This window comes from Ascidia mentula, chromosome 3, assembly GCF_947561715.1.
Source record: "Ascidia mentula chromosome 3, kaAscMent1.1, whole genome shotgun sequence".
Lineage (NCBI taxonomy): Eukaryota > Metazoa > Chordata > Ascidiacea > Phlebobranchia > Ascidiidae > Ascidia > Ascidia mentula.
In genome coordinates, this window is record NC_138568.1 from 8,563,959 (window position 1) to 8,587,215 (window position 23,257).

The 23,257-nt window shown below is 40.8% G+C and overlaps 2 protein-coding genes across 2 annotated transcripts; both read left to right on the forward strand.

Annotated features, from left to right (window-relative positions):
- Positions 1-19: 19 nt before the first annotated feature.
- On the forward strand, positions 20-5,286 carry LOC145895509 (uncharacterized). The gene is made up of 7 exons (XM_082984314.1): positions 20-118; positions 174-380; positions 443-581; positions 3,086-3,341; positions 3,486-3,623; positions 3,701-4,140; positions 4,194-5,286. Exons 1-7 carry the CDS (start codon positions 20-22, stop codon positions 4,610-4,612), a joined length of 1,698 nt encoding a protein of 565 aa, XP_082840440.1. The 3' UTR covers positions 4,613-5,286.
- Positions 5,287-7,744: 2,458 nt separating this feature from the next.
- Positions 7,745-9,529, forward strand: LOC145895180 (uncharacterized). The gene is made up of 4 exons (XM_082983951.1): positions 7,745-8,070; positions 8,214-8,351; positions 8,429-8,868; positions 8,920-9,529. The coding sequence occupies exons 1-4, from the start codon at positions 7,745-7,747 to the stop codon at positions 9,336-9,338; spliced, it is 1,323 nt and encodes a 440-aa protein (XP_082840077.1). The 3' UTR covers positions 9,339-9,529.
- The last annotated feature ends 13,728 nt before the right edge of the window (positions 9,530-23,257 follow it).

Sequence of the window (23,257 nt, forward strand, 5' to 3'; positions counted from 1 at the left end):
CAGGGATATGCGAAGACCCATGTATAACAATGATACGGTGAAAGCCATGAAAAGGAAATACGGTTTTCATGCTAGGAAAGACAATGACCAGTTGCAATCAGCAAAGCGGGTGTTTGTGGTAGGTAGTTTGGTTTAATGTATTATGCACTAAGGCAAGGTTTGAAATTTCGCAGGCATCTGATTGTATGGAGGATGCAACAAGTATCAAACTGCACATAAAAGTCTTGGATGCTGAACTTAAAAAAAAGGACAAAAATCTTGATATATTGCAAGACAGAATGTCCAGAACATACAACATACGCAGAAAAGAGGTTCAGAAAGGGGACTTGAGCATTTCAGACATTATATCAAAGTACTCCGCCTTAAGATTACCATTATGTGTGAGTAACATGTCGCCAGCGTTGTATTGTTACTTGTATTATACTAAAATTGTGTCTTTCAGTTTCTGGAAGAAGCACAACGAGTGTTCAAAGCAGATATACAAGCTAAATTAAACGAAGTGAATCCAAACATTTGGAAAAAACTGGGAAACTTAACTAAAATTGCCAAACCATGTGAATTAGATAAGTGGATGGTTGACGGTAAGCACAAGTGATTTTGTGGATGTTTATATGTTTTGTCTTATTTTGGAACATGATTAGCTGATGAATGCAAACTGTCCTATCCTTTTAATTCAAAAATGTATTTGCTTCCAACAGAAAAGAGTTTGGCACTACTATTTCTTCCAAGAGTATTCAAAGAAGAAACAGAAAATTACATGGTCTATAACATGGTTTGTATTTTCTTGCTAAGTCTAATAAAATTTTTTAATTCACTTCAATACAACTTTCCCACAGAAAAAGGAGGATTTATTGCTTCCAGAGAGTCCGTATCCATGTATGGTCATTTCAAAAAATTAAATTGGCATATATGTTCAAAGGGTTTATTTGTTCAACGCTGAAATTGCAAATGTTGCTACACTGATGGTTTTTGCATGTTATTGGGTGTTTGATATTGAATTTCCCAGAAAACTTCGAAAGTCTTTATCACTCTTGGCGGCCTTGGCAGGAGCAGAGGAAAACGTTAGCACGCCTGTGCAACGCGTTTTGAACAAAATACGATGAGTCCTTTTTGGGAGCAAATAAATGACGTTCGTTAAATTAGTGACGTGGTGTTTGTTACCCGGGGGGCGGGGGTGGAAAAAAGGCATCCTGGTCGACGTTCAGCATGGTGGAAACACACACGCTTTGTTTCCGGTTAAGGTGGAAACCGCCAACATAAGCGTGTTTTAGTGGGACCACCCTTGTGGGTGGTGACTACGATACTGTTTGATTTACAGTGTGAGAACTTTACATATTATAACACTGTAGCGGCCTCTCTCTCTGCGTTTGCGCTCCTATAGCGAACCGGACAAATTGCCGCCTTTTTTCTTTTACCCTCGTCTCTCGTGGTTTATTCGCACATTGTGTCATTGTTGTAGTTTGTATCTCGAATAAACACCTCGCTACAACACAAATTTAATAAAAATTACACATGGTACCATGTTACATATATTTCTTTATATATTGCTGGAATATTATATTGTTGCGGCAAAATTGCAACAAACAAGAATTTCGTTGTTGTGAGTCAATTAATTTGTACAGCATTATGTACCAGCAAAACGGGGCGCCGGGAGATGTGCATTGTAACTACATATCGCATGCATCGAGGTATGTTGTTAATTTGGGTGCTTTAGTCGCGATTGTGCATTTGGTAACGTTCAAGCGATTAAGAGATTTTGAAAATTTAAACACAACACTACCTTAGTTCTGCAACATTTTTTGCATGCTTATAATGGTTTTCCATCCCCATTCATTTCAACTTGCATTAGGCGTTACCTCAACCTCCGACATGCCGCTGTGAACGACAGCCTCTTGACACCTTCGCGTCCCGTATAACCCAAGTTCATTGTTTTCCGAGTGCCCTTTCTTGGCTCGGTAAACAATGACATACGGCGTGAACTATTACACTTTATTAATAGACGCAGTATCTTCCCCATCAAACTGCGCATGATCCATGGCACCACGTCTCTTTCCAAACTCTTCAGCTTTAAAGACAAGCAACAGCTTCTCAATCGTTGCAATCAATTAACGTGCTCTGAACATAAACTACAGTTCCAAACCATTGTGCGTATTTAACATAAAGGTCCTTACTGCAGCTCGACACATCTGAAATAATGACGTCACTGCCGAGATCTTGTGTAGTTGTTGTCATGTAATGTGACTGGCGTGTTACTATGAGTTTTTCTGGTCATTCAGTTGGCTGCCCACCTCAGTGCTTTGTTGATGTAGCTCATTTCTAAAATGCATTAATGATGAACGCAGCATTGTTCGAAACGTCTACCAAGGATGATTAACAGCATTATAGCTTTGGCTTTCCTGTACAGAAAAACGTTATCAATATTGCAAAAACATATACCTGGGTTTTCTGTCTCCACTGTCGCCCCCATGGTTGTAAAACATGTTACGATCCTATAATTTTTAACATATTTTTTGGACAGATTTAAACGCCCTGCCAAGCGAAACAAAAGGTATTTCTAGAAAAAACGTCAGCAAAAAGCTTACAAAAATGTTCCAAGAACAAACAAAATAAAACTACATGTGTATCCTGGGCCCACGCTCTATTGACTCGGCTGTTCATATAAAGTGTGTTTATTGCTTCAGACAAGGACGAACAGTTAGGTCTACTTACACAAGAGCCGTGCAATCGAATGGCAGAGCTTTGTGAGGATAATACACATTAAACGCAGATTAAGTCAAGAGAGTGACAACAGACTGCTGCAACCAAATCAATATTAGTTTACTCTTGACACTGATAGGCTATATACTGGTACACCAGCCTTTTTTAATAAATGCCTAAGTTCAATGTAAACGATGAAAGTATTTAGTCCAGATTGCCACAACCAGGAGTACGTACCGTGTCTACCGCATGTAAACGCTTTCTGTAAAATAATTGTACGTAAATTATCTCATCCTCGGTATATTATTCTCCAGAGACATGCCGCGAGTGAATAAACAGATTCTCAGAGTGTCAATCTTATTGTTGTGTGCCTTTCTGTTCTGGATAGGAGCAACCAGTGGCTGGACAGTAATTGACATTTTAAAGTTCTACGGACAGATCAGCACTAAGAAAAATTCAAATGAAGAAACGAAGTTGAATGTAAAGCAATGTGAAAATATGCTGCACAACTTGACTGTCGGAGAATGGAAACAAAGAATTGAAGCAAATATCTCTAGTTTCGACAGCACACACCAGATGTACTGGCGAAAGAAAGGGATTTTAAAAAATCTTTGGCGCGATGATGGAAAATGTGGTTACAAGAAGTAAGGAATGTGCATGGTTGGTTATTAATTATTATGTTAATCCGTTTCAGATATAAGTTCATTCTAAATATTATGAATTTGGTGAAACATGTAATTGTATATTGATGTGTACGAACAACACTAAAGTTTAATTTGTTTACAAAGTTTACAAGCAAGGGTTCCAGGCAGCAGATGGCCAGCAGTTGGGAGTTGGTGCGATAAAAATAGCGAGAAACCATGTTGTAACAACAACGAAAATGGCATTTGCACCAAATCGTCGCAGGAAACATGCGATTGTGAGAGGTTGGTTAATTTGGACAAACTAAATTCTTGATTATAACTTGTAACAAAGAAGCGTTTCATTATGACACAATTTGCAGTTGTGTCGACACACGAAAATATGTATACGCTGAGCTGTCCGACTGGCACACAAAAGACAGACGATGTTCATGGACCAAACATGAAGGTCCACAAGCATGTGACGTCATCGAATCATCACCCTATCGCGACATACGTTTCGTTGGGGATTCATTGATGCGGAACATGTTTGCTGCTTTAATGATGTTGCTCACTGACGACATCCAGCGGGGAGCTTGGGGCAAGAAAATGACGGAGCAGCAAAAAGTTAAGTGCGTCGCAGAACAATTCTTTTTTTGGGATGACTGCAGGGCTGTCATCAACTCTATAGAGGATTTGCAGTACAGGGAAAAGCTGTGTGGAGGAAGAAATCTTACATTTACGGCAAAGGTCCATGTTTTCCACAGCTTTTTAGAATCTGAGGCGTTTCACAAACTCATGCATGAGTTGAAAGGAAAAGAAGGCAAGTACTTTTTTGTTTGCTTACATTTCATAAATCTCATTTAATCTTTTAAGGTACACTTGTCCTGGTTGGGGTTGGAATGCACATGAACATGGACGCCAAAGCTGTCATCACAAGGTACCTCGGACCAGCTGTTCAAATCCGTCAGGATTTCTATAAAGACAAGAACGTGTCGACGATTTCTATGTGGCCAAAGATATTTTTCATGTCGCCAATGCTTATTGGTTTGCTAAAACCGCCCGATTATTTGCACCTTGGACAAAACGATGTTGCGACTTCCAAGTATATCCCGGCTATTAGAGATTACTGCGATCAGTATTTAATACCATTTTTCGACTATCGACCATTCACTAAGTTGGTGCACAGCTTCGATGGTTCGCATTTCGGGCTGGGTGTCAATTTAATGAAAAACCAAGTTTTGTTAAATTACATTGCACAACAATCACTGAAATCCAAAGATGATGCACTATAGTTTAAAACAGTGTTTCGCAAACATTTTGCGGTTGAACTGTGCAGGATTATTAAAATTGACACAGATCACAAAAATTCTTCAATGGTCATGCATAAAAAACTGTTTTATTTTACTTTGTCGTCGTTTATGTCCCTGTTAAGCAAAAGTCTTAACTGATATATTCACCAGTTTTTGTCCATACAACTGGATCTTTAAGAATCGCTGTTTTAACGTAAAACACGAGGCGTATACACTTTTAGTATATGTTCATGAGAACTGACTTTTGAGCAAATATTCACGTAGATTTTGACGTTTCGATTTCTATCAGGTCTTCTTAGCGTCTTCCCAACTTATGTCTTACAAAAGCAAAATACGCTGATCGCGAGCAGGTTGTTTATTTTCCTGTGCTATAAAACAACCTGCTGTAATTGTTTCCTCACCATGCTTTCTTTGCCGATCACGTGACGCTGCAAACTATGCCAACCCGTTTCCTATTTCCTAAGCGTTGGTGTTTTCGTGTAATGCATGTGGGAGTGCCGCGCCATAAACCCGATGAAATCCCGTTGTATCGTTGGAGAAACTCGATATATTCAAATCATCGTTAATTTGTACCAACGGTTTTGTCCTTGAAAAACTTTGTTATTTCGGGTACTAACCATAGCACAATGTGAGTTTGTTGTTGTGATATCAAATATGAACCGTGATATAGGTGAATATATTCATTATGGTTTGTTGTGTATTGTGCTTGTAAATTCTTAGCGGGATTTTGATTATCTTTATTCAAATACACGCACATGGGGGTTAAAGCAGTGTGACATATTCCTAGGGTAGAATTTCCCGATACATTTGTGGTAGTTTTGCACTATTTGCACTTCTGCTTTTTGTCACAGATTTTGTTGTACATTCGTTCTCTGCACGACGTTGCATTACACTAAAGCACTGCACGTACACACACAAAATTTTTCCTTGATTGTGGGTGCTCCTTTGCAGAAATGTTTTATATTCCATCTAGAAATCATTATCATATATGCTGTTAAAACTTGCAGGGGCAATTGTATATCTCGAAATGCTGTGTGCACACCATTGTATACAATGGTAATAAAAGCCCCTTTCTACTTTAACCTCTGTAAACACTCATTGCTTTGCCGCGTGCACAAAATTGATGATGAAACTACGTTTGATATCTGTTTGTAGTCTTGCATGCTTACGTTTTTGGATTCTACGACCACGTTTTGAGCGATTTTCTGTGTCATTAAACCAGTGGTTGTGCTGCAGGATTAATAAATGCTTATTCGGATTACTCATCAAACTTTGTCATCGAGGTGTATTTTAAGATGTTATTTACTAAATTCGTTGTTAACCGAATTTTCGGATGAAGATTACCAAACATTACAATGCTATAATGACACCCTTGCTAGTTAACGACAATTTTGTGAACAGAATAACGAGGAAAATACTCAAAGAGGAGAACAGAATGGGCGCAGTGGAATAGATACAACATACTGTAAATATTATTGACTGGCAGTGAAAAGGAGGTATTTTCCTATTTATTCTGACAAAACTCCCTTCAAAAATGATGTAGTGGCCTTTGATTGTTTGGTAGTTACCAGACTGATTGCCTCGTCTGGTCATCAATGCTGAAAGTATTTGACGGTTCCGAGAAATTTACAAATTATGACACTGTAGCGGCCTCTCTCAATGCGTTTTCGCTCCTATAGCGAACCGGACAAATTGCCGCCTTTTTTCTTTTACCCTCGTCTCTCGTGGTTTATTCGCACATTGTGTCATTTTTGTAGTTTGTATCTCGAATAAACACCTCGCTATAACACAATTTTAATAAACATTACACATGCAACTATGATATATATATATTTCTTTATATATTGCTGGATTGCTGAGTACAAAACTTTCTAATATTTGTAGAATCGATGCCAACAGGCTTCATTACTATAGGAACAAAGGGTACATATTTGTTTATGTTGAAATGATTGTATTGTTGCGGCAAATTTGCAACAAACAAGATTTTTTTTTGCTGTGAGTCAACTAATTTGTACAGCATTACATACCAGCAAAACGATGCTCCGGGAGATGTGCATTGTAATTACACATCATATGTATCGAAGTATGTTGTTGAATTGGGTGTTTTAGTCACAATAGTGCATTTGATAACAACGTTCAAGTGATTAAGAGGTTTTGATAATTTTATGATAAACACAATGTCATCAATATGGCGAAAACATGGACTACGATCGCCACTGTCGCCTCATTGTTGAAAAACTTCGAAAACCTTGTCATGCTCTATGAAATAAACTAATCACACCAATTTATTGCTCCAGTAGAGGATGAACAGGTAGGTCTACGACAAATATCCGAGAAGATTTTTTCTCTGAGGTGTCATGTTCAATCGAAAGAGGTGCCATGTTCAATCGAAAGGTAGAGCTTTGTAAGGTGAAATGCAGATAAGAATGGAAACAGACTGCTGCAACCAAAACAAAATTAGTTCACACTTAATATGTGATTAGTAAATCAAAACTGGATCAAAAAACCAAAGGCCCCTGGCAGGCTGTCGATCGCACACCGTATCAATAATAATGTATTAAAATCCCAACACAGCGATCTTTAGACAGCTCAGATCGATTTATTGAGAGAAAAATATATTTCGACTAAAACGGCATCATCAGTTTCTCCATTTACCAAAACTGCCAAAAAGTAAAAACAGAAAGGAAAAAGTCAAGAATCTAACGCAAAAAGGTTACGCAAGCTAAAAATAAATAAAAATTAATATTAATAACATTAAATTAATATTCGCCGTTTTAGGCGAAATATATTTTTCTCTCAATAAATCGATCTGAGCTGTCTAAAGATCGCTGTGTTGGGATTTTAATACATTATTCACACTTAATACTGATAGATTTTGCAACTAGAAGCGCCCATTTTAATGTAAACGATAAAAGTAAGTAGTCCAGATTGCCAAAACCAGGGGTACATACCAGGAAGCCGCACGAGAACCAAACATACAGTTTCTTGTTTCAGAAAAAGTTATTTGGATCGAAAACTCTGGATTGATCCAACTGTCACTACCACATGTAAAAGATTCATGTAAAATATTTGTACGTAAATTATGGTATCCTCTGTATATTATTCTCCAGAGACATGCCGCGTGTGAATAAACAGATTCTTAGGGTGTCAATCTTTTTATTCTTTGCATTTCTGTTCTGGATAGGAGCAACCAGTGGCTGGACTGTAATTGACATTTTGAAGTTCTACGGACAGATCAGCACTAAGAAAAATTCAAATGAAGAAACAAAGCTAAACGTGAAGCAATGTGAAAATATGCTGCACAACTTGACTGTCGGAGAATGGAAACAAAGAATTGAAGCAAATATCTCTAGTTTCGACAGCACACACCAGATGTATTGGCGAGAGAAAGGGATTTTGAAAAACCTTTGGCGCGATGATGGAAAATGTGGTTACAAGAAGTAAGTAATGTGTATTGTTGGTTATTAATTATTATGATAATCCATTTCGGATATAAGTTCATTTTAAATATTATGAATTGGTGAAAACATGTAATTGTATATTGATGTGTACGAACAACACTACAGTTTGTTTGCTCGCAAAGTTTGCAGGCAAAGGTTCCAGGCAGCAGATGGCCAGCAGTTGGAAGTTGGTGCGATAAAAGTGGCGAGAAACCATGTTGTTACAACAACGAAAATGGCATTTGCTCCAAATCGTCGCAAGAAACGTGCGATTGTGAGAGGTTGGTTAATTTGGACAAACTAAATTCTTGATTATAACTTGTAACAAAGAAGCGTTTCATTATGCCACAATTGGCAGTTGTGTCGACACACGAAAATATGTATACGCTGAGCTGTCCGACTGGCACACAAAAGACAGACGATGTTCATGGACCAAACATGAAGGTCAACAAGCATGTGACGTCATCGAATCATCACCCTATCACGACATACGTTTCGTTGGGGATTCACTGATGCGGAACATGTTTGCTGGTTTAATGATGTTGCTCACTGACGACATCCAGCGGGGAGCTTGGGGTCAGAAAATGACGGAGGAGCAAAAAGTTAAGTGTGTGGCAGAACAATTCTTTTTTTGGGATGACTGCAGGGCTGTCATCAACTCTATAGAGGATTTGCAGTACAGGGAAAAGCTGTGTGGAGGAAGAAATCTTACATTTACGGCAAAGGTCCATGTTTTCCACAGCTTTTTGGAATCTGAGGCGTTTCATAAACTCATGCATGAGTTGAAAGGAAAAGAAGGTGAATTTTTTTATTTGCTTACATTTTATATATCTGATGTAACCTTTTAAGGCACACTTGTTCTGGTCGGGGTTGGAATGCACATGAACATGGACGCCAAAGCTGTCATCACAAGGTACCTCGGACCAGCTGTTCAAATCCGTCAGGATTTCTATAAAGACAAGAACGTGACGACGATTTCTATGTGGCCAAAGATATTTTTCATGTCGCCAATGCTTATTGGTTTGCTAAAACCGCCCGATTATTTGCACCTTGGACAAAACGATGTTGCAACTTCCAAGTATATCCCGGCTATTAGAGATTACTGCGATCAGTATTTGATACCATTTTTCGACTATCGCCCACTCACTAAGTTGGTGCACAGCTTCGATGGTTCGCACTTTGGGCTGGGCGTCAATTTAATGAAAAATCAAGTTTTTTTAAATTACATTGCTCAGCAATCACTGAAATCCAAGGCTATAATGCCCTGATTGTGAAATAAAGTATGAAGCGTATATTCGAAGTTTAATTCATTTCTGTTCCTGAACCTTGACATAAAATTGTAACAAAGGGTATTTCTTTTTGATAAAACGTTTTGAGCTCGACATGGTTATTCTTTTTTGAAACTTGTTCTTGTCAAGTTTTGCTTTTTTCGCTTTGGCCGCTGTCCTTGGTCTATCATTCCCTGACATAGATATTTTGAAATAAAAAATAATTCAAATTTGAAATGATCATGACTTTCACCAATTCTTGGCGAAAAAAATTAATATGAAACGGCCACAGGTTTTTATAAAAAAGTTATCAAATTTACATTTAAACAGTTGGGAACGTAATCGAGTGAAAGCTAGATAATTGAAGAGTGACGTAATAGATGACGTTATACTCGTGCAGGAACTGCTGCGAATTTTCTACTTTGGTTGTCGTAGAACCGAAAAACTTATATTTTTGTTGATACACTTTTAATTTTGCGCATGGTTAACATGACCGTGTCACATGCACTTTAATCTTTTTAGTTTGAAAGCAAGTTCTGTCTTGATCTTAAAACAAGTCCCTTTTCGCTCAATTAACGCAGAGCTGCTTTGCTCCTGACAATTGTGTTTTACATGTTTACACCAAGGACTTTACATAACTTCATAATTTGCTGGTCTGACAGCAATTAAACTCCCTCACGTTTCTGGCTTATCGTATGCCTTGTGTTTGTTATCCAGCTTCTTTTGGGAAAAGAAGAAACAAAATCCCCATAAATATGTCACAATGAATTTTGGATAGTAGCTGACATAATAAGATTTTAACGAGTATACGGGTACAATTTTGAGTTTTGGTTAAGGCGTTTTAGAAATAAAGTAGAAATAAAAATATTTCAAAAGCAACTAGAGACAGAGACAACGCGACACACGAAAAGCGACAACTACAACCATCACTCACTGCCGAATTAAACTGACGCCGGTGTGCATTGTTTGACCGTCGTCATTTCGGCGAAATAAAAAAAAAATTCTTCGAAAATTATTTTACGCATGAGTGAATACAGCTCAATTCAAGTTTCTATGAATTCAAAACATGTTTTATTTGTGATTCAGAAATGTAACTAACTAAAAATCCGCAAAAAAAACAATACAATCAGAGGAAATAAACAAAAAATTGATAAAATATTAAAAAATTTTACAAATGAAAGCAACATGGACCAGACTATACCAATTTTACATACAAAAAGCAACTGTTAATGTAAACCAAAAATCAATCACTTTCCGGGACATAGAATTTCCCATGAATTTGCACAGGGCTTGCCTAGAGCATGCTGGTGAAGGTGATCTAAGTTAAAATACCAACCGGCTCCACAATTCCCAGCGAAATGGACTCAAACAAAGGTCATTGTGTGTGACGGCATACAGGCTGCTTGTGAGCGCAATGGCGTCAGAGACATCTTGACAAAAAGCGAAATTCAAACACTTTCCGGGCCATAGGATTTCCTATAATTTTGCACAGGGCTTGGCTAGAGCATGCAGGTGAAGGTGATATAAGTTAAAATACCAACCGGCTCCACAATTCCCAGCGAAATGGACTCAAACAAAGGTCATTGTGTGTGACGGCATACAGGCTGCTTGTGAGCGCAATGGCGTCAGAGACATCTTGACATGAAGCGAAATTCAAACACTTTCCGGGCCATAGGATTTCCTATAATTTTGCACAGGGCTTGCCTAGAGCATACAGGTGAAGGTGATATAAGTTAAAATACCAACCGGCTCCACAATTCCCAGCGAAATAGATTCAATGACAGGTTATTGTGTGTGACGGCATACAGGCTGTTTGTAACCGTAATGGCGTAAGAGACATCTTGACATACAAGCGAAAATTCAAACACTTTCCGGGCCATAGGATTTCCCATAATTTTGCACAGGGCTTGCCTAGAGCATACAGGTGAAGGTGATATAAGTAAAAATACCAACCGGCTCCACAATTCCCAGCGAAATAGATTCAATGACAGGTTATTGTGTGTGACGGCATACAGGCTGTTTGTAACCGTAATGGCGGCAGAGACATCTTGACAAAAAGCGAAAAATCAAACACTTTCCGGGCCATAGGATTTCCTATAATTTTGCACAGGGCTTGCCTAGAGCATACAGGTGAAGGTGATATAAGTTAAAATACCAACCGGCTCCACAATTCCCAGCGAAATGGACTCAAACAAAGGTCATTTTGTGTGACGGCATACAGGCTGCTTGTGAGCGCAATGGCGTCAGAGACATCTTGACAAAAAGCGAAATTCAAACACTTTCCGGGCCATAGGATTTCCTATAATTTTGCACAGGGCTTGGCTAGAGCATGCAGGTGAAGGTGATATAAGTTAAAATACCAACCGGCTCCACAATTCCCAGCGAAATAGATTCAATGACAGGTTATTGTGTGTGACGGCATAGAGGCTGTTTGTAACCGTAATGGCGGCAGAGACATCTTCACAAAAATACGAAAATTCAAACACTTTCCGGGCCATAGGATTTCCTATAATTTTGCACAGGGCTTGCCTAGAGCATACAGGTGAAGGTGATATAAGTTAAAATACCAACCGGCTCCACAATTCCCAGCGAAATGGACTCAAACAAAGGTCATTGTGTGTGACGGCATACAGGCTGCTTGTGAGCGCAATGGCGTCAGAGACATCTTGACAAAAAGCGAAATTCAAACACTTTCCGGGCCATAGGATTTCCTATAATTTTGCACAGGGCTTGGCTAGAGCATGCAGGTGAAGGTGATATAAGTTAAAATACCAACCGGCTCCACAATTCCCAGCGAAATAGATTCAATGACAGGTTATTGTGTGTGACGGCATACAGGCTGTTTGTAACCGTAATGGCGGCAGAGACATCTTGACAAAAAGCAAAAATTCAAACACTTTCCGGGCCATAGGATTTCCTATAATTTTGCACAGGGCTTGCCTAGAGCATACAGGTGAAGGTGATATAAGTTAAAATACCAACCGGCTCCACAATTCCCAGCGAAATAGATTCAATGACAGGTTATTGTGTGTGACGGCATACAGGCTGTTTGTAACCGTAATGGCGGCAGAGACATCTTGACAAAAAGCAAAAATTCAAACACTTTCCGGGCCATAGGATTTCCTATAATTTTGCACAGGGCTTGCCTAGAGCATACAGGTGAAGGTGATATAAGTTAAAATACCAACTGGCTCCACAATTCCCAGCGAAATAGATTCAATGACAGGTTATTGTGTGTGACGGCATACAGGCTGTTTGTAACCGTAATGGCGTAAGAGACATCTTGACATATAAGCGAAAATTCAAACACTTTCCGGGCCATAGGATTTCCTATAATTTTGCACAGGGCTTGCCTGGAGCATACAGGTGAAGGTGATATAAGTTAAAATACCAACCGGCTCCACAATTCCCAGCGAAATAGTTTCAATGACAGGTTATTGTGTGTGACGGCATACAGGCTGTTTGTAACCGTAATGGCGGCAGAGACATCTTCACATACAAGCGAAAATTCAAACACTTTCCGGGCCATAGGATTTCCTATAATTTTGCACAGGGCTTGCCTAGAGCATACAGGTGAAGGTGATATAAGTTAAAATACCAACCGGCTCCACAATTCCCAGCGAAATAGATTCAATGACAGGTTATTGTGTGTGACGGCATACAGGCTGTTTGTAACCGTAATGGCGGCAGAGACATCTTGACAAAAAGCGAAAAATCAAACACTTTCCGGGCCATAGGATTTCCTATAATTTTGCACAGGGCTTGCCTAGAGCATACAGGTGAAGGTGATATAAGTTAAAATACCAACCGGCTCCACAATTCCCAGCGAAATAGATTCAATGACAGGTTATTGTGTGTGACGGCATACAGGCTGTTTGTAACCGTAATGGCGTAAGAGACATCTTGACATATAAGCGAAAATTCAAACACTTTCCGGGCCATAGGATTTCCTATAATTTTGCACAGGGCTTGCCTGGAGCATACAGGTGAAGGTGATATAAGTTAAAATACCAACCGGCTCCACAATTCCCAGCGAAATAGTTTCAATGACAGGTTATTGTGTGTGACGGCATACAGGCTGTTTGTAACCGTAATGGCGGCAGAGACATCTTCACATACAAGCGAAAATTCAAACACTTTCCGGGCCATAGGATTTCCTATAATTTTGCACAGGGCTTGCCTAGAGCATACAGGTGAAGGTGATATAAGTTAAAATACCAACCGGCTCCACAATTCCCAGCGAAATAGATTCAATGACAGGTTATTGTGTGTGACGGCATACAGGCTGTTTGTAACCGTAATGGCGGCAGAGACATCTTGACAAAAAGCGAAAAATCAAACACTTTCCGGGCCATAGGATTTCCTATAATTTTGCACAGGGCTTGCCTAGAGCATACAGGTGAAGGTGATATAAGTTAAAATACCAACCGGCTCCACAATTCCCAGCGAAATAGATTCAATGACAGGTTATTGTGTGTGACGGCATACCAGGCTGTTTGTAACCGTAATGGCGTAAGAGACATCTTGACATATAAGCGAAAATTCAAACACTTTCCGGGCCATAGGATTTCCTATAATTTTGCACAAGGCTTGCCTAGAGCATACAGGTGAAGGTGATATAAGTTAAAATACCAACCGGCTCCACAATTCCCAGCGAAATGGACTCAAACAAAGGTCATTGTGTGTGACGGCATACAGGCTGCTTGTGAGCGCAATGGCGTCAGAGACATCTTGACATAAAGCGAAATTCAAACACTTTCCGGGCCATAGGATTTCCTATAATTTTGCACAGGGCTTGCCTAGAGCATGCAGGTGAAGGTGATATAAGTTAAAATACCAACCGGCTCCACAATTCCCAGCGAAATGGACTCAAACAAAGGTCATTGTGTGTGACGGCATAGAGGCTGCTTGTGAGCGCAATGGCGTAAGAGACATCTTGACAAAAAGCGAAAATTCAAACACTTTCCGGGCCATAGGATTTCCTATAATTTTGCACAGGGCTTGCCTAGAGCATGCAGGTGAAGGTGATATAAGTTAAAATACCAACCGGCTCCACAATTCCCAGCGAAATGGACTCAAACAAAGGTCATTGTAGAATCATAAAGAACCATTTCGTTCTCAAAATGTTTAAACCACAAAATCACAAAATGCCCTTCAAAAAGAACTGGAATGAAAACATGCTCACACAAACGTTCGTTATGAAACATGCCATGAAGTGCTTTGCGAATGTTTTTGAATTGTTTGCCCTGCAAAATTTCTCCCGCTGTAATAGTTGACACAAACCCAAAGGCGCCAGTCATACGTAAATTACAATAACGGAGTGTTCTGGAAATATAACAGTCTACAACGTTGTCCGTTAACCAACCAATTGTTAAGTCACTGTGTGTATTCGCCGGGTTTTGAGTTAAAGCACAATAAGTTTTCCCACGAGGTCTACTGCAAAGGGAACACAAATCTAACCACGAAACTGACTGACGACAGGGCATGACGAGGGCGGTGTCAAAAATTGAAGTTGGGGTAAAAGGTATATGATGCCAAACGAAATCTGCAATTTTTTTACAGTCAATAAAACTATCATGGAATTTTGGACAGACAGAGAAAAATGGCATTGGCGGGGTGCACTTAAGTGTTAACATTGGTTGTGGGGAAAGTGATACTTTGTTTTCAAATTTTACACGTTTACACATAATTTCCGATGAGTAAAAACTGGTTTTGTTTCTTTTCCTCTTTTTGAACTTTGACTCCACAACCAATGTACGTTTGGCGGTTTTAATATTATTTGCTTTTAAAGGGGATTTGTTCGGTTGTTCACGAAAGCTCAACATGGAATCTGCAAAAAGTTTTTGTAAAACTTTAATAGAATCATAATATTTGGAGACAAAATCGTCTATACGAGCTATTCTTTTTCCATTGAATATATTTGTTTTTAAATCACCGAAATGCTCCTCAATTATTCCTTGGGTTTTGTTATTGCGTAAAACTGTTTGGTGTACACAACTTTTCATGACGTTACAGTCTGTGGAATAAGTGTAAAACATTTTCGCCTGCTCGTCACTAGTTTTGCCGTCGTGAACATGCCGTGACAAACCCCCAAGCATTATCTTTGATGTTGCACATATTCTACTTAAAACCACTTCAATTACACGTTCACAAAAACTGGGATTGCAATAAAGATTGTTTTTTATTTTTGTTTCGTTTTGTTTGTACACATGTGAATTTAAAAATTCATCTAATTTGCGTTTGTATCGACAACAAAATGGAGATTGTTTTTCCTGTAATTTGTCAGTATGTTTATTACAAAAAGTGTAGTCCGTATCCTCTTTCACGCCATTGTCGTCGTCAGTCATATTGATACTGAATTTACCAGAAATTACCATTGATGTTAGCCGATTAAAATGTGTCTGAAGTAATGAGGATGATGTTTCGCAGTTAGTCAACACAATAAAACTTTCCACAGCAATGTCCAAGTCTGCAATCGTCTCACAATTAAAAAAAACATTGAGCCAAAACAAGTAAGTTTTTGACAGTTTGGAACTTTTGCAATGTTTGCTGCACAACGACTTCGCTGCTTTCATTGCATGGCTATAACAATTGTGAACAACAGTTTTTTTTAGGTCGCCGTAATTTGGAACTCCTGTCGCAATGCGGTAACAACGGTTATAATATTCCAAACGAGATTCTCTACAAAACGCTTTCAAAACTGCGTTCCACATTGCCATTGAGCCATCAATGATAAGCAGTTTTGGCTGGCGGGACACACTACAGACTTTGATACAATCAAAAAGAAACGTTTCCAAAAAGTGACTTATCGAAATTGCGTCATGGTTCGTTGTCACGCAAGTTGCAACTGGAAGCGGTGTGCAACCTTTGCTTGGGTTTCTAATTAACAAAGTATAAACTTGAAAGTCTTTGTAATTTTCCATCCGGCGCAACACGCTTCCAGTGGCATCAAAATACACAACGTCCACAGCGCAAATTCGGTTAAACGTTTTCAATTGTGCGTTCGTGTACATCGTTACCAAAGGAGGATGTAAACGAATGCAACGTACAAACTTTATATCATCCTTTTCCATTTCTAAAAGCTTTACGTACAAATTTACAAACCATAATCTACTGTGCTTGTTTCCGTGGCTGTTTTCGCTTTTGATGTTATTTAAAACTGATTTCGATGGAAAATAAGTATGGGCGCCTAACCAACGTTCTTCAGGACAAAGTTTGTCGAATAATTTTCTGTGCTGATTTACGGCAGTTTGATTTTTCAACTCTTGGCGAATTTTGTCCCTCAACAAGCCACTTATGCGTCTACTTTTTCTACATCCAGGTTTATGATTACGCTTACCAGATATTTCAACCCGTCCTTCGACCTTGTCTACAAATGACCAAAATGTTACAACAAACTTAACGCCACACATGCAATCTTCACATCTTTTATGGGCGCAATACAAATTTATCCAACCTTCCTTGTTACAGTTTTTATCCTTAGCAATCGCCTCAAAGTTTAACAAATAATTGTTTGACACATTCGGGACACAACCGGCATACATCTTTCGAATTTGTTCAACAGCAATATCAACATACAACTCATTACCAAAATGGTGATTAGATCTATTTTCGACCATGGATTGCCACTCCTGCAAGGACAACATAAACATGCCACTAACATTAACATTTGCACTGTGATGAAATTTTCGCTGAATTTCCAAACTTACTCCACCAAGTTCATTAATTACATCACAAGTTTCTTTGTTAGGAGAATAAACACATGCATTATCGTTTTCGGCTGCAATTTCTCCAAATAACATCGTCGTAATATCGTCTCCGAAACTGTTGTTATCCAAACCATCAAAACCACTATGGTGGAGTTCAATGTTTTCCTCAGAAGCAACGCATGATGCCTTTTCCTCTACAGATCTAGAAGCAACCGGTGTACTAGTTTTAACGGGGAACTCAAGGTCAACAGCGAAAGTCTCAAAATCAAAACTACGACAGGTTGTGTCAGCGGAAGACGCATTCGGAATTTTATCGTTAGGCGAAAGTTAATTGTCGCCATTTAGTGAAACTTCACACTGTTGTGTTCTATGTGCAAAGCAAGATTGAGATTCAAGATGAACGCCAGAACATACCAAATTCGAGCACTTCCACTGGTCTTTCGTTAAAGTTACTGCGACGGACGATTTGTCAAACACGCATTTGGGATGAAACCACTGCAGACACGTTTCACACTCCACCATTAATGTACCATCGTAGGGCATATTGCAAACACAGAATAAAGTTTCATCAGGTACAGGCGTACTAGCTGGTGAAAAATTTTGGGATATTTCCAAGTGATGCGTTTTTTTGAAACCCGTTTGAACTTTTTTGCGAAATTCACTGTTTGAAGCCCAAAACTTTTTTACTTTTAACCTGTTTTTTTCGCTCAAACCAAGTTTACAACATTTCAAAACCTCCTTAACGGCCTTGTTTGGCAGCCTTGACGTCCTTGGATATTCATGCAAACATTTAACTAGAGCTTGAACAGCTCCAAAACAATTGATTTCCTCGTTTCGTGGTGTGGTTAAGGAGGTGGAACCGCGGCGTGGAGCCAACGACTTCTTAATTTCTTTTTCATTAGCCTTACAAAACTGGAACAGCTTTTTTAATCGCTTGTTAATTTCAACTCCCTCCCATAAATTGCAAGAGCACAGAAAATTAAAGCCAAGTGTTTTTGTGAATTGTTTACGTCCATAAAAGTCCAAATATCGGCAAATTACTTTAATTTTTCCATCACGAGTTTTATACTTGCCACCACCAGTTTGCACCAACCGTCCAGATAACCGCAACGGTAACAATAAAGCAGGTACGCAAGCATATCGCTTTCGACCAGGCCGGCTTCTCCAAATTACTCGACGAAAACCAGGAATAAACGAAAAACAGCTGAAGGCGCAATCAATCACATATCCAAAACCAACCGAAGACAAACAGTACTGCATAAAAAAAAGGTAGAACACAAAAAAACTGAGGATAGTGTAAATACCTCGTTTGAAGCCATCGAACGCAAATCCAAACAACTTTCCTGTTGTACGAACGGCTTTAGCAGTCCCGCTGCGCTTTGCTTCATTGTCGACTCGGCCATGGGAACCAACAGCTTTAGTCGACGAGTCACGAACGGCTTTAGCAGCCCCACTGCTCTTTGCTTCATTGTCGACTCGGCCAAGGGAGCCAACAGCTTTAGTCGACGAGTCACGAACGGCTTTAGCAGTCCCACTGCTCTTTGCTTCATTGTCGACTCGGCCAAGGGAGCCAACAGCTTTAGCCGACGAGTCACGAACGGCTTTAGCAGTCCCACTGCTCTTTGCTTCATTGGCGACTCGGCCAAGGGAGCCAACAGCTTTAGCCGACGAGTCACGAACGGCTTTAGCAGCCCCACTGCTCTTTGCTTCATTGGCGACTCGGCCATGGGAGCCAACAGCTTTAGCCGACGAGTCACGAACGGCTTTAGCAGCCCCACTGCTCTTTGCTTCATTGTCGACTCGGCCATGGGAGCCAACAGCTTTAGTCGACGAGTCACGAACGGCTTTAGCAGTCCCACTGCTCTTTGCTTCATTGTCGACTCGGCCAAGGGAGCCAACAGCTTTAGTCGACGAGTCACGAACGGCTTTAGCAGTCCCACTGCTCTTTGCTTCATTGTCGACTCGGCCAAGGGAGCCAACAGCTTTAGCCGACGAGTCACGAACGGCTTTAGCAGCCCCACTGCTCTTTGCTTCATTGTCGACTCGGCCATGGGAGCCAACAGCTTTAGTCGACGAGTCACGAACGGCTTTAGCAGTCCCACTGCTCTTTGCTTCATTGTCGACTCGGCCAAGGGAGCCAACAGCTTTAGCCGACGAGTCACGAACGGCTTTAGCAGCCCCACTGCTCTTTGCTTCATTGGCGACTCGGCCAAGGGAGCCAACAGCTTTAGCCGACGAGTCACGAACGGCTTTAGCAGCCCCACTGCTCTTTGCTTCATTGTCGACTCGGCCATGGGAGCCAACAGCTTTAGCCGACGAGTCACGAACGGCTTTAGCAGCCCCACTGCTCTTTGCTTCATTGTCGACTCGGCCATAGGAGCCAACAGCTTTAGTCGACGAGTCACGAACGGCTTTAGCAGTCCCACTGCTCTTTGCTTCATTGTCGACTCGGCCAAGGGAGCCAACAGCTTTAGTCGACGAGTCACGAACGGCTTTAGCAGTCCCACTGCTCTTTGCTTCATTGTCGACTCGGCCAAGGGAGCCAACAGCTTTAGCCGACGAGTCACGAACGGCTTTAGCAGCCCCACTGCTCTTTGCTTCATTGGCGACTCGGCCAAGGGAGCCAACAGCTTTAGCCGACGAGTCACGAACGGCTTTAGCAGCCCCACTGCTCTTTGCTTCATTGTCGACTCGGCCATGGGAGCCAACAGCTTTAGCCGACGAGTCACGAACGGCTTTAGCAGCCCCACTGCTCTTTGCTTCATTGTCGAATCGGCCATGGGAGCCAACAGCTTTAGTAGACGAGTCACAAACGGCTTTAGCAGTCCCACTGCTCTTTGCTTCATTGTCGACTCGGCCAAGGGAGCCAACAGCTTTAGCCGACGAGTCACGAACGGCTTTAGCAGTCCCACTGCTCTTTGCTTCATTGTCGACTCGGCCAAGGGAGCCAACAGCTTTAGCCGACGAGTCACGAACGGCTTTAGCAGTCCCACTGCTCTTTGCTTCATTGTCGACTCGGCCATGGGAGCAAACAGCTTTAGCCGACGAGTCACGAACGGCTTTAGCAGTCCCACTGCTCTTTGCTTCATTGTCGACTCGGCCATGGGAGCCAACAGCTTTAGCCGACGAGTCACGAACGGCTTCCTTCATGTTCTTTAGCCGCATGCAGTCAACGACCGAACCGAAACAGCTTAGGGGTTTGTATTTTCTTCGTCCGTTGAGTGATGGACTGGAGTGGAAAGAGTTGTTTGGAGTTGCTTTTTTTGGACGGACGTTGACGGTTGGAACTGTTTAACAGAAAATAGTTTGAATTGTGCCAAAATAAATTTGTTTCGTAATTTGTACTGCAAATTATTACAATGCGAAATGGGAAACCATTAGATTATATGCTGCATTGAAATTATTTTGGTCATTTTTATCTCACCAACTGAATCTTCCACAGCTAGAAGAGTATGGACATGTTCTTCAAGACTGTCCATGTAGTGGCGCAGCCCTGCGTCTGAGAGATGGAGTTTATCGCTCCAGTTCCCTCGATCGTTGGAGATGTTAAAATCCAAGAAGCTGAGCCCATACTCCTGAGCAAGGTTGCACAGTACCCGGTTGACTTGTGGAACGCAGTCTTTGTGAAAACCAGATTGTTTCAAGATTCCAGCCATCACAATCTTAAACGAACATCATAAAAAATGACTTATACCATTGAATATATTTCTAACCAAAAGGGGGAGTACGTTTATGTTACGCAAACAGACAAAAAATACTGGGGCCGGTATTCCTATTATTTGCTACGTGTTTAACAACTAAACTAACGTTGCTTACACAACAATAAACCAACCTGGGACTGCGGGTACGTTTGTTGGCACACCTCGATCAGCTGTTGAAAATCAGTCCCGATACTGTTATGGTGGTGATCAGCATGCCGAGAGACCAGGTCGTTCGTACCAAGAGCCAGAATGATAAAATCAACTGACTCGAACCTTTTCCCGTACATGAGTTCCTCCGCCCCATGGTTCAGTGTTCCCCCTGGAATAGAAATGGCACTTAAAGTAAAAAGTTTACTTATCGCCGATACCACCTGGGGGCAGACAATGTTCCTCCCGTTGCTATCGGTCACCAACAACACGGAAGGAAGTGGTGACCCCTCAGCAAGGAGGTAACATGTCTGCTTCCCGGACACTCCAACTTCATATTTCTTGGGCGGCGTTCTTCTTCCCATCGTCAATTGATCTTTGCTCCTCAAACACAGGACTGTCGTGGCTTGTTGAGAAATGTATTGGATACTGAGGTCGTCAGATATGGATGATGTCTCGGATAGCAATGGATGATTATAGAGCGTTTCGCAAGTATAGTTTTCTGCAAAATTATCAATTTAAATAAAACAGATCCCGTCAGCACAGATTGCATCGTTTTAAAGAGTGCTTAACTGCATCTCCCAGTCGTTAACCACTCTTCACACTTAGCTACATCTCTCATACTTCAATTACGTCAATTAGCAGATGAAAGGTATCATTTTAATTCAATGCGATAGGAAAGAACTTAAATAATTCTGCTTTAAAAGACTTAAAATAGTTTTAAACTTTCTTCACTAAGTTTATGTAAAAATCAAACCATCATTGTATGCATCGCGGTAAGCTTCTCCAAGGCAAATATAAAGTTCTACACAATCTTATAGTCACCTACACGAACAAAATAATCAAAAACCTTCAAACATCTACTCACCAAGGTAACAAATAGCAAGTGAACTTTAATAAAATTTTGAACAAACTTCCGGTGTAATTGCTGTGACGTAACAAAGGTTAGGAAAGACGTCCATTGGGCAATTTAAAATAGGAGCAAAAGAGGAGCAATTGCTCCGACCAATCAGACAACACAAAATTACGTTGAAAACATTATGAAAATGATAATGAGGAACATGGAGAAAACACAACATATTTCATAACGTTAAACATCTTCAACGCCACACCCAACTACAAAACGATAGTATTAAGCTAGGTAAAAGATGAGGAAAAGTAAGCTGCTTTCAGACAATTTTGCTGGGAGTTGTGGAGCCGGTTGGTATTTTAACTTATATCACCTTCACCTGCTTTCTCTAGCAGGCCCTGTGCAAAATTATAGGAAATCCTATGTCCCGGAAAGTGTTTGAATTTTCGCTTACATGTCAAGATGTCTCTGCCGCCATTGCGCTCACAAGCAGCCTGTATGCCGTCACACACAATGACCTTTATTTGAGTCCATTTCGCTGGGAATTGTGGAGCCGGTTGGTATTTTAACTTATATCACCTTCACCTGCATGCTCTAGGCAAGCCCTGTGCAAAATTATAGGAAATCCTATGGCCCGGAAAGTGTTTGAATTTTCGCTTTTTGTCAAGATGTCTCTGCCGCCATTGCGCTCACAAGCAGCCTCTATGCCGTCACACACAATGACCTTTGTTTGAGTCCATTTCGCTGGGAATTGTGGAGCCGGTTGGTATTTTAACTTATATCACCTTCACCTGCATGCTCTAGGCAAGCCCTGTGCAAAATTATAGGAAATCCTATGGCCCGGAAAGTGTTTGAATTTTCGCTTTTTGTCAAGATGTCTCTGCCGCCATTGCGCTCACAAGCAGCCTCTATGCCGTCACACACAATGACCTTTGTTTGAGTCCATTTCGCTGGGAATTGTGGAGCCGGTTGGTATTTTAACTTATATCACCTTCACCTGCATGCTCTAGGCAAGCCCTGTGCAAAATTATAGGAAATCCTATGGCCCGGAAAGTGTTTGAATTTTCGCTTTTTGTCAAGATGTCTCTGCCGCCATTGCGCTCACAAGCAGCCTCTATGCCGTCACACACAATGACCTTTGTTTGAGTCCATTTCGCTGGGAATTGTGGAGCCGGTTGGTATTTTAACTTATATCACCTTCACCTGCATGCTCTAGGCAAGCCCTGTGCAAAATTATAGGAAATCCTATGGCCCGGAAAGTGTTTGAATTTTCGCTTTTTGTCAAGATGTCTCTGCCGCCATTGCGCTCACAAGCAGCCTCTATGCCGTCACACACAATGACCTTTGTTTGAGTCCATTTCGCTGGGAATTGTGGAGCCGGTTGGTATTTTAACTTATATCACCTTCACCTGCATGCTCTAGGCAAGCCCTGTGCAAAATTATAGGAAATCCTATGGCCCGGAAAGTGTTTGAATTTTCGCTTTTTGTCAAGATGTCTCTGCCGCCATTGCG